A 13102-nucleotide genomic window follows, 5' to 3' on the forward strand; every position below is an offset into this window, starting at 1 on the left:
TAGTGCAAAGATTAAAATGGCTTACCCTGTATATAAATATATATATACATATATATATATATATATATATATATATATATATATTTGTATGTATGTATGTATGTAGGTGTAATTTTATAAGAACATTCAAATAGACGTTTAAAATGCAATTTTTATTTTTATTTTTAATTTTTATTTTAATTTTTTTTTATTAAAATGCAATTCTCAATTTTTTTTATCTGAAAGATAATGCAATCCTTTGTTTATTTTTTCATGTATAATTGATAATTATTATTATAGTTTTTATAGTAGTTAGTGCCAGAGGCGGTCTATTCGTGTGCTGGTTTAAAAAATAATTCCAGAGGCGATCTATTCGTGTGCTGGTTGTTTTAAAACTGTAATTCCAGAGGCGATCTATTCGTGTGCTGGTTGTTTTAAAACTGTAATTCCAGAGGCGATCTATTCGTGTGCTGGTTGTTTTAAAACTGTAATTCCAGAGGCGATCTATTCGTGTGCTGGTTGTTTTAAAACTGTAATTCCAGAGGCGATCTATTCGTGTGCTGGTTGTTTTAAAACTGTAATTCCAGAGGCGATCTATTCGTGTGCTGGTTGTTTTAAAACTGTAATTCCAGAGGCGATCTATTCGTGTGCTGGTTGTTTTAAAACTGTAATTCCAGAGGCGATCTATTCGTGTGCTGGTTGTTTTAAAAAATAATTCCACAGGCGATCTATTCGTTTGCTGATAACTGTACAAAATATTTTACTCCAGATGCAGTTTGCATGTGCGCAAAATTCTCAGAAGCGATATTGCAATGTTGAAACTTTATAACTTATCATGTGATAGTGACTTTCACGTAATCTTTATGACTGTGCAAGGTTTCAACACTAATGGTACTATTTTATAGTTCCTTTGAAACCGTACAACTTTTGTTGTTTTATTATAAAATGCATTGAAACAAAGAGATATTAGGGGTAGTAAAAATGGGACACCTTGTATAAATACACACACGCATACATATGTGTATATGTATGTGTAACAACCTGTGTAAGTAGTATAGTGGGCACTATGGCCCGTCATAACAAACCCCCACCACCGACCCGTCTGGCGCCGTGTCTTATCTTATCTTTCCCCCACCACCGGCGTCTGGTTTTTCCGAGTGTGGGTGTAGGGGAGAGGGTGTTGGGGAAAAAAAAATGGCGACTGGCCCCGAAAGGTGGGGATGAGAATTTTTTATTTTTTTATTTTTTCTGATTTCCTCTGGATTTGAACCTGGGGCCTTCGTGTTTCCGAGCTGGGTCCTAGTATGTTGAGCTAAACGAGATCTTACTAGTCTAAGGATTAGATGAGGTATTTAAGCTAAAGTTGCGTAGGGTACGGTATGGGGGTACGGGTATACGTATGGCAAGGATAGCTCGTCGAATCAAATGGTCGATATTGGACGGGGTGGGGTAAAAACAGTTAGGGTATACGTATGGCAAGGATAGCTCGTCGAATCAAATGGTCGATATTAGACGGGGTGGGGTAAAACATTTTTGAGTGATGAGGGAGAAGGCTATGGGGGGGGTGGGGAGTCAATGTGGGTAACAGGAGGAGGGGGTGGGAACCAGGGATTTAAACAGGATTTTTATTAATTCTTCTATAAGTTGATTCGTCATTTAATAAAGCTTCCATGTTTTCTATGTAGTCAATTTTATTAAGGATCACCGTCGTTTGCTCTTTGTCAGCCTTTGTAACAATAATATTGTCGGTATCCTTTAAAAAATTTTTTGACTTAGCGAAACATCTAAGAACATATTTATCTATATAATTAGATATGAATTTTTAATCGGCCAATAGAGCCCAAGCGCGAAAAATTAATTCTTCTGAACTGTATCTCTTGGTTTGAGATTACTAAGTTCCATATATAAATTAATCTCGAACTTACATATGGAAATGAAAAATATAGGATCGAAAGGGTCTGAATAGCTTAGTTGGTAAGAGCAGTCGCCCGGAAAGTGAAAGACGCGGGTTCGATTCCCGCTTTAGCGACTTTTCGGACCTATATTTTTCTCGCCTATTTTTCTCCATATGTAAGTTCGAGATTAATTTATATATGGAAGTTAGTAATCTCAAACCAAAAGATACAGTTCAGAAGAATTATTTTTCTTGCTTATTTTTCTTCATATGTAAGTTTGAGATTAATTTATATATGGAACTTACAATTAGTAATCTTAAACCAAGAGATACAGTTCCGAAGAATTAATTTTTCGCTCTTGGGCTTTATTGGCCGATTTAAAATTCATATATTATTATTAATATTAATATTGAAAGCCGACATATATTTCTTATCTGACTATATAATTAGTATGCCTCTGTGTACTTAAAAAATTCTGGATAGAATTAGCTACCGAAATCCTAGTTGTTTCACGTAAGTTAGAAGGGATCTTGTTAATATTCACTTCTAGATTTTTAACAATCTCAAGTGCGGTATTAATTCGGTCTTTCTTAAAACATTGTTGTATTGGTAAACCAAAATTATCGCCGAGGCTTAATAAGTCAAGTACATTATCCGGTATTTCTTTCTTACTAAGATTAACAATCTACTTAGATTTATCAATATTAATGAAAGAATTCACGAGTACATTATGTTAACGTAGCAATGCATTAAATTTGTTAATTAATTTGTTTTTAGTCATATATTAAAAACCAAAATTCTATTTCTGTTAAGTTCTATAAAATTTGTGAGTAACTCTCGAGGTAATAAATCAAAAAGTCTGCGCTCAATATATGCTATTTTCTTATGTAAATATTTCAAGTTAACATTAATGTCTTTTATCTTGAGTCTCAATAATCTAAATTTATAATGCTTAATATTACGCTCAAACCTTCGACAAATGTTTCCGCTATACAAACTTATTCCGTTACTTAAATAATCGATGTGTGGTGGTAGAATGTCATATGTCCTGCATCGTAACAAAAATATTAGCTGCTGGTTACAAGTAACAATCCTCTTCTTAGTATTAATTCAAGATTTCAAGAAAGTATAATAGTTGCCATAACGTGTGGAAATTATTCGAAAAAAAACCAACATTCGGGCCAACTCCATAATTAGGTCCAGGAGTGATAATAAATGATATAAAACTATGAAGTCACCAGATGATAATTAAAAAATGGTAATAATTCAATCGACCAACTCTGGCAAATAATTAATTTTATTAAATTTTCACAACGTTTCGGCCTATAAAATTGTTTAATCGTCTTTTTATTAATTTAATATTACGTTTATAATGAGAATTCATTTCATTTGTATATATTATCGGATATTACAAAGAAATATTATATATATATATATATATATATATATATATATATATATATATATACGTGGAACTATGGAAATTTTGCGCACTGTATATATATGGTAATGTTTCGAGGTTCTCATCTTTTTTTTCATTTTATTCTAAAAAAACATATTATTGACATTATTGTCATTTTTTCGCGATGCTGATTGGCTGTCTTGATTCGTGTTGTGTAAAAAATTAATAGTTTGAAAATTGTTTAAAACTAAAATTACATTCAAAACAATCACAATTACTAAAAGAGATACTTAACATAATTATATACATTTTATAGTATCTATATTACAATTAAAATAATATAAAGAAAAGATAATAAAACATAAAGAAGTGACATTTGTAATCAGTTTTTCTCGACTCAATTTTTTATTTATGTTTAAAATGCATAATATTTAATAATAATTAAAATTTACGGATAACATTATTTTTTCACGTACGTATTAATGTCAAATATTGATCTATTAATTATGAAATTTAAAAGCAGATTTCTGTAAACAAGTATGTTATATCTAATAAAATTATTATTTATACTGGACAATACAAGCGCAGGCTAATAATTCTAATATAATTCAATATAAAATAATTGAGTTAATATTTATATAAATAACTTTTAACATATCTTTATAAAAAACAAAAACATTGATTTTCAATTGTCCGCACTTATTGCAAACAAAATAAAAAAGTTATAACTTTAAAATTAATAATTATTAAATAAATTATTAATTCTATAAATATTTAATGTAAACCAAATTAGTTGATATACTCATATTTCATTTATCGAATATAAAATATTTTACAAATAGTGTCATAGAAATCATAAAAAATATGAACATATAAATACTTTAATTATTCAAAATAATTTCAAATTTGTGAGAGAATTAAATAATAATTATTAATTTTTACCACATATAACATATAAACATTCATAACACATTTAACTTTCTTATATAAAAATAATTAATAATAATAACAATAATAAATTAATTATTAATTAATCATTCATAATTTACTTTTCTTTTTTTTGAAACAAAATGTATAATCAAAAAAAGTCGTAGAAAAATGTTTAAAATATAGATTTGTTAGGAAATAAATATCTCTTGTCTAATTGTAAGATAAAGCTTATAATGCGCATGTTATTTCTTATTTTGCATTTTTTAAACATTATCACTTATATTATGTATATGCAATCGCTTGTATTATGTATATGTCTGTACGTTATCGTTATAAAAACTTGACACAACTTTTTCCAAACATTTAGAAAAAATTGTTTGCGAGATAAACTCAAATAAAAAAGTTATTGTTAAGTAAAAAACGACTTTCATAATAAAAATCAAGATCACAGTATTATTTCATCGAATCTTAAATCGAGAAGTAAAAAGGCCATATATAATTTTCAAAAAATTATTTTGCAAAATTTTTGTAAAAGAAGAATTTATTTTCTTCTTCTTTCTTTCTTTTAGAATATTCTTAATACATTTAGTTACATTACACTTACATATATATAAATCATAATAAACTGTGATATATAATTATTAGTGAAGTAAAGATATCCAATAAAAGTGTCCAATATTTTGGAAAGTGTTTTGTTTAAACATTAAATGCTCCAACGTAATAAGTAAGTATCAAAAAATTTTACATTTTTTTATGTAGCTAAAACTCTTGATATTGCATTTTACTTATTTATCAAAATAGAAAATCATCTCCACGACGTTAAAATGTAATTTAATAAAATTTACATTAAATTTATTAAATTCATTAAAAGTACGTGCAAATATTTATTAATGAAATCAATGTTTCCCTACGGTTTTAATTTTTTAAACCGACTATTTACTATATGAAATTATAACAAGTGCTTTTTCTGAAACACAATTAACTATATATTCACAGGTTACGAGAATGGACTTAATCTCTTTGATGCAATGCATCCTGTTTGTTAATTTAATAATTCCCATAATTATACTAGTATATCGTCAGTATGTCCTTCAACAAAAGCTCCAAAACTTTCCTCAATTTGGTGTATTTCCTTTTGGCATAGCATTGGAAATTGTAAAGCGAACGGACTATGGTAAAGAACTTTGTGAATAAAATATCGTTATTATATATATATGTTTTTACAAATGCTATTTATATATATTTTTAATCAAAAATCTAGAAATTAAATATTTATCATTTATATAATTTAAATTAGTATATGTGATATAATAAAAGGCCAACTTAACGAGCTTATATGCTATTAATTGAAAAATTTTTATTTATTAATTTACGTCATACTATATAAAAGTTAAGATAAACGTTTCGACTGTACGACAGTCTTTCTCAATATCCTAATAATATGTTAAAAAATTGATTTAGTCATTTCGACCTTATTATAAATACAATTATGAGATTATATGACGATCGCAGTACAAAATTCATTTTTGTTGGCATGAGTTGAAGCGTCAGATGCTGTTATATTATGTAACGCCACTGTGAACAAATTAATATATCCGCTCAAATATTACATTTAGATTTTTAATAAATAGTATTAACTTACTTTTTTGTCAACGAACATAACACTTTTTTTAAAAAAATTATTTCTTTTTACTTAACATAATCACAATGTGTACTTTTTTAAAAAACAAATCGATATCTGTATCTTACAATGTCGGCGCGCTGTATATATACCCAATTTTTAAGATGACGTAGACAATTTTTTTAGAATATCACAATAAGAACCGTCAAGACGCTCGGTGTCCTTTTTTAGGTTGATACTGTTGTTTTCTTCTTTAATATATATCATTTCTGATATCAACCTTTTATAATAATTCTTTTCATAATCTAGGATTTTTGTGTCGTTCCAATTGAAATTGTGTGTAAATTTTACAATATGATCAGAAACCACCGAGTGCCTTGCTGAATCTAATCTAATATTATTTTTATGTTCATTTACTCTTGTACCTAATTGTCTTTTCGTCTGTCCTACATATGTAGCATCACAATTATTACACGATATCTTATATATGACCCCCGAATTATTTTGGAGCTATCCCTGTCTTTTTGCGTTTTTATGACTCTGTTTAATTTCTTTAGACATCTGTATCCTACTGTCATATTTGATTTCTTTAATTCTGATGCTACTAGTTCCGAGATTCTTTCAATATATGGTATCGCTATGAATTTTTTATTTCTGTCGTTATTTATGATTTCGTTATTTATATCTTGAGTCATTTCTTTGTTTAATCTATTAACAATAAGGAACTTCAGTCTATTATTGATTTCTGAGAAAATGAGATCAAGAGGATAACTATTGCTCAATAAAATCTCTATGATTAATGTTAAATTTTTACTATAAAAACGGGGATGTGATAATAATATTGACCGGTCTACTAAATTATATATTACACTTTTTTTGTGGCATATAGGATGATTTGAATGATATGAGAGTGTTCTACCCGAAAATGTTTTTTTCTGAAACCAATCTATATATATTATGTTATTTATAATTTTGAGTGAGATATCTAAAAAACTTATGCTACGGTTATCCTCTCTTTCTATTGTGAATTTTAATCTATCGTGACAATCATTAAATTTTTCTACTAGATATGTGACTTGATCTTCCGGCAAGCAAACCAAGATATCATCGATGTAGCGATAGTAAAACTTTATATTAACATTTATAGTTTCAAGAATCCTAGTTTCTACATCTTGCATGACAATATCCGCAATAATTGGAGATAAAGGCAATCCCATAGGAGTTCCATGTATTTGTTTATAGATCGTTTTGTTGAATGTGAAGTACGTTGAAGTCAAAATGAATTTAATTACATTAACAAACTCATTTTTGTCTATTGATGTGTGGTTTTCAATGTAATGCCATCTATTATTTATGCTGTCTATTGCAAGGTCCAAAGGAACATTTGTGAACAACGATATCACATCCAAAGATACGATTGTTTCATTATTATTTAATTTAAGATCAGACAATGCGTTGCACAATTCAAAACTATTATTAACATGACTTTTCCCTTTGGGTTAACTTGTCACTAAAATGTTGTGTAAATATGCAGCTAAATGATGTAGTGCTGTATTGACCGACGATACTATTACTCTGAATGGAACATTTTCCTTGTGAATTTTGGGCAAGCCATATGCTGTAGGAAGCACTGAATCACTAAAACTTAAACAATAATAGTCTTTTTTTGTGATCCATTCATTTGTTAACCATTATTTTAAATTTTTATTAAGGTCTTTTTCTATTTTTATTATTGGATTGTTTTTGATTGTCATATAATTATCTTTGTCATTTAATAATTCTTCAACTTTGTCTATATAAAATTCTTTGGTCATCGCCACGGTCGTGTTTCCCTTGTCTGCTCTTGTGAAAATGATGCTGGGATTTTGTTACAAAATGTCATGGTTTTTTTATACATCAAAGTAAGTTTGTCATTTATTACGTCTTTACTAGTATTGTTGTTTAAAAAAACAAAGAACTGTGGAATAGCTATGTTTCTTATTGTCGTGAGATTAGTTATGTTATTCGAATTGCTTTCTATGTCTTTAATAAATTCATGGACAGCTGTTTTTTTATCAGTATTAATTGGAAGGCTAAAATCACTACCTAATTGCAATAAATTTGTGACATCAGTTGGAATATCTACATCAGTCAAATTAATAAACCATTTATCATTGGTTTGTTCTAATGGATTAATAGTTCTGTTTATAAAATTTGTTGCGTTAATGTGGTTATTAATATATTTATTATTTTGAGAGTTTACACTATTTTTCTCTGAACAAGAAAAAACTATGGGTTTAATATTATTATAGTAATCCGTTTCTTTTTTTTGCAATAACCAACAGAATTTTTTCTTATTCTGATATCAACCTTTTATAATAATTCTTTTCATAATCTAGAATTTTTGTGTCGTTCCAATTGAAATTGTGTGTAAATTTTATAATATGATGAGAAACCACCGAGTGCCTTGCAGAATCTAATCTAATATTATTTTTATGTTCATTTATTCTTGTACCTAATTGTCTTTTCGTCTGTCCTACATATGTAGCATCACAATTATTACACGATATCTTATATATGACCCCCGAATTATTTTGGAGCTTATCCCTGTCTTTTTGCGTTTTTATGACTCTGTTTAATTTCTTTAGAAATTTATAATAGTTATTAAATATATTCTAATTAATATAATATTAATATATTTTANATAAATATTAACCTTATATTATTATAACATTTTATTATAACATATACATTTATTATTTTATACCATACCTAGATATACCATATTATCTAATTACTAAAATAATTTCTTTTTTAATTACAGTTTACAGAGGAAGACGCGCCGGAGTTCGCGTCCAGGAGGAGCGCTTTATGCGCTTCCTCCTTAAACTGTCGTCGCCCCATTATTATTGGGGCAACAGGCCGAGGAGGGGCGGACGAGAAAGCGGACGAGGACGTGAATAATAAATAGTATATAATAATATATATGATATACATTATATACATAAATAAATATACATATATATACATTCTTCATTTTATTTAAATAAAAACCCTATAGATAAAACTTTATAACCCTTACATATTATGAATTGTTAAATAAATCGCAAAACATTATTCATACTATAATTATTTGGTGAATAACATTATTGATAATAATAAGAGAAATAATAGAAAATGGTATTGTGATTGTGATTGAAACAAATATTCTTTCTAAACAGAGTTCGATTATAGTATAAGTTTCTTGATTTAAAATGTGCTATATTTAAATCATTTAATTATTTTTTTTGTTCAAGTACATTTAACAGCAAAAACTGCATATACGTAGATATGTATTTATCTCTACTGCCATTACTTGAAACAAATACATTATTCGATATTACCAAATTGGAACTCTGGAATTACGAGTAATTATTTTTCATTGTACAGACTAGGTTTAAATTTTTGAAAACCTTCTTTTGAACATGGCTTGACCTTTTCATTTTTATGATTTTTTGGAGATAGGGTGAGAGAGGACAAATGAGGGTAAGAGAAGACGAGATAGGCGAAAGAGGGTGAAAGAGGACGAAATTGGGTGAAAGAGGGCAAAAGAGGACGAAAGAGGGCGAAAGAGGGTGAAAGAGGATGAGAGAGAATGAAAGAGAGTGAAAGAGGGTGAGAGAGGGCGAAACAGGGTAAGAAAGAATAAAAGAGAGTGAAAGAGGACGAAAGAGGGTGAGAGGGAATGAAAGAGGGTGAAAGAAGACGAAACAGGGTGAAAGAGGGTGAGAGGGAATGAAAGAGGGTGAGAGAGAATGAAAGAGGGTGAAAGAGGGCGAAAGAGGGTGAAAGAGGACGAAAGAGGGTGAAAGAGGACGAAAGAGGGTGAGGTAGGACGAAAGAGGGTGAAAGAGGACGAGAGAGGGTGAAAGAGGACGAAAGAGGGTGAAGAGGACGAAAGAGAGTGAAAGAGGACGAAAGGGGGTGAGAGGGAATGAAAGAGGGTGAAAGAGGGTGAGAGGGAATGAAAGAGGGTGAGAGAGGACGAAAGAGGGTGAAAGAGGCGAAAGATGGTGAAAGAGGACGAAAGAGGATGAAAGAGGGCGAAAGAGGGTGAAAGAGGACGAAGAGGGTGAGAGGGAATGAAAGAGGGTGAAAAAGGCGAAAGAGGGGTGGGGGTGGGGGTGGGAGTGGGGGTGGGGTGGGGGTGGGGGTGGGGGCGGGATGTGGGAGGGAAAGGGGTGGGTGGAAGTTGAGGGAGGTGTAAGTGAAAGGTGAGAAGAGATTTATACGCGGACAGAGAAGAAGAAGAAGAAGAAGAAGAAGAAGAAGAAGAAGAAGAAGAAGAAGAAGAAGAAGAAGAAGAAGAAGACGACGTTACTTCATTTTTCATGAAAAACGTCACTTTTTGACCGCTTGTATCTCCAGAACGGCTTGACCGATTTTATTTTTTCTTGGCTCAAATTACTCGTGGCGATGCCGCCTTTCAGGTTATATTACATGCAATTCAAAATTTTTTATATTTTAGTAGTTCTACACCCCCAAAAATGGACTTTGATGGTGCAGGATAAGGAGACTTGTAGTGTCTTTTAAGGTCTTTTAGGGTTTGAACATGGCTTGACCGATTTTATTTTTTCTTGGCTCAAATTACTCGTGGCGATGCCGCCTTTCAGGTTATATTACGTGCAATTCAAAATTTTTTATATTTTAGTAGTTCTACACCCCCAAAGAATGGACTTTGATGGTGCAGGATAAGGAGACTTTTAGTGTCTTTTAAGGTCTTTTAGGGTTTGAACATGGCCGGAGACACTACCGCGTCTCCTGATAGGGTCACGACACAACTGTGATTGCGATAAGCTGGGCGCTTTTTCTCTTGGGCAATAATCTCGATCAGCAAGAAAAGGTTCATGAAGAGCTTGAGGAAGTTTTCAATGATTCCGAGACACCGGCCAGCGTAAAGGAGCTGTCGCAATTAAAGTACCTCGATATGGTCATAAAGGAAACTCTCAGATTATATCCAAGTGTACCCATGATCTTAAGGAAATTAGTGGAAGATGTAAAACTGGGTATGAGAAGACTTTTTACTTCTATTAATATACACTACTTAAAAAAAATAGGAACCATTATTCCTATCTTAATTGTACTATTTTCAAACCACTAAAACTCGACGAAAAATACTTCTATTAATATACACTACTTAAAAAAAATAGGAACCATTATTCCTATCTTAATTGTACTATTTTCAAACCACTAAAACTCGACGAAAAATCATCATAGATTAAAACATTTTGAAATTTTTAACTTTAACCCGGAAACGGTGATTTTGAAAAAAATGTTTATTTTTCCGTTCCATGCTTAAAAAAAGGACACATTGTTTTGTTCCTTAATATTACATATTTTTTAAACACTAATCCTCGGTAACAAATTTTTTTCTCTCGAAAAATTCTATTAAAATTCCTAAACTACAATATTTTCACTACAAAACGCTTTAAAATTTTCCTAAGATTTTTTTCTTTTAACTGAGTTACATAATTGTGAAAACCTTTGTTTTTTTATACAATATCGATACTCGACGAAAAATAATCGTAGACAAAAAAATTGAAGAAGCATTTTAAAGCTTACAATATTAAGGGAAGTGGTTACTGTCATTGTGGGGCAGGTGACAAGAGGGAAAGCCTATGTCTGTGTTGCTTGCACTTATTTGCACTTTCAGTCTTTTATCTTTTTCTTTCCAATGTATAATGTGTATTTATCTCTCTTTTAATCACAAAAAGTGCAAACGTCATGTTTATATACGGGCGCTTGTAACAGCTGCCAACTTCACATAATCAAATTTTCGGCATATAAAATAAACGAGTTTTATCAAATGAATATGGAATACATTTAATTAGCTATTTTTTAAGGTTTTAAATCGTATTTTGTACAATTAAAACTCAAAACTATTTATTATTCACATTATTATTCATATTAAAATGTAGCAACAATGCATTTCATTTTCAACTACTGGTAGCATTGATAGTGACAGATAACATTAAAACGTCAGAATGCGACCACGCCGACCACTATAAATTTATTTTAGTTTTGGTGTTCTCAAAAATGAAAAGGTGAAAGGGAAAACTACAAACAGAAAAGCAGTATAATCGACGTTTAAAACAAATAGAAATACACACGACTAACACACGACATTGCCGTTCTTCGAAGCGTGCTCGATAGCTTTACGCAAAACAATTACAATATACTGTTTTATTTTGAAAATTTCTTGATAACTATGTAGACAAATCATTTCAATTTTTGTCAAATACGAGGCAAAGCCGAGTGTGACAATCCACACGATCGGCCGATTTACGACCCGCACATGTTGGCTACGATATTTTGTGTGACCAGTGCGTGGAAAGGGAGCCCTTTCTAAAATCCCATCATGTGCGTAAAGGGCGACTTTCCGCGCGCCGGTTGCACAAAAAATTTTATTCATATAAAATATGGCAAATTACAATCAATATGACGTCTCTAACGATCTGTTTATTTTAGGTAATTATACGCTCCCGAAAGATAGTGTAATTGTGTTACAAATCACACTAACACATATAAATCCACAATTTTGGTCGGATCCAAAAAAGTTCGATCCAGATCGTTTTCTTCCGGAGAACTCGAAACACAGGCATCCATATGCTTACGTTCCATTCAGCGCCGGTCCAAGAAATTGTATTGGCCAAAGATTCGCTTTACTCGAAATGAAAACGATATTGACAGCTGTTCTGAGAAAGTGGAGAGTAAAAAGTGTAAAGAAGACGGATGAGATTCAGTACGGAGCCACTATCATTTTACGACCATGCGAAGACATATTCATCTATTTCATGCCAAAAAAATAAATAATTTACCAGTAAATTTCCATTTCTCTTTATCACGCGTAATCTTTATTAATTATCTGTTTTCATTATGAAATTCGAATGTTTTTATTATTATTGTCATTGTGCATAAAATATATGTACGAGGATGGTCTGAAAAGTTTCTGACCTTAACATGAAGACGACAGCACTCATCAATAAAAGTTAGGGAATGTGTTTGCGCATCTTTTGAAAAATACTCACCAAAATTTTAGCCATTTTGGACGCGCAGTTGTTGTTTGACAATCGTTTGAGTGAGTCGATGTGAGTGTTTTTATAAAAATGGAAAAAATCGAATATCGAGCTGTCATTAAATATTTTTTGGCGAAAATCCACGAATTACGGTTTGAACTGCTTGACCACTCTCCTTACTCATCAGATCTAACCCCAGGCGACGTTTTTTGTACCCTAAGCTAAAAGTTGCGCTCAGAGG

The 13102-nt window shown here is 30.8% G+C and overlaps 1 protein-coding gene across 1 annotated transcript; it reads left to right on the plus strand.

Annotated features, from left to right (window-relative positions):
- Positions 1-5211: 5211 nt before the first annotated feature.
- On the plus strand, positions 5212-12654 carry LOC114943490 (cytochrome P450 4V2-like). Its single transcript, XM_085481618.1, has 3 exons — positions 5212-5361; positions 10614-10851; positions 12314-12654. The coding sequence occupies exons 1-3, from the start codon at positions 5212-5214 to the stop codon at positions 12652-12654; spliced, it is 729 nt and encodes a 242-aa protein (XP_085337744.1).
- The last annotated feature ends 448 nt before the right edge of the window (positions 12655-13102 follow it).

Source organism: Nylanderia fulva, unplaced genomic scaffold (assembly GCF_048542155.1).
Source record: "Nylanderia fulva isolate GAGA-0341 unplaced genomic scaffold, ASM4854215v1 Scaffold186, whole genome shotgun sequence".
NCBI classification, from domain to species: Eukaryota; Metazoa; Arthropoda; class Insecta; order Hymenoptera; family Formicidae; genus Nylanderia; species Nylanderia fulva.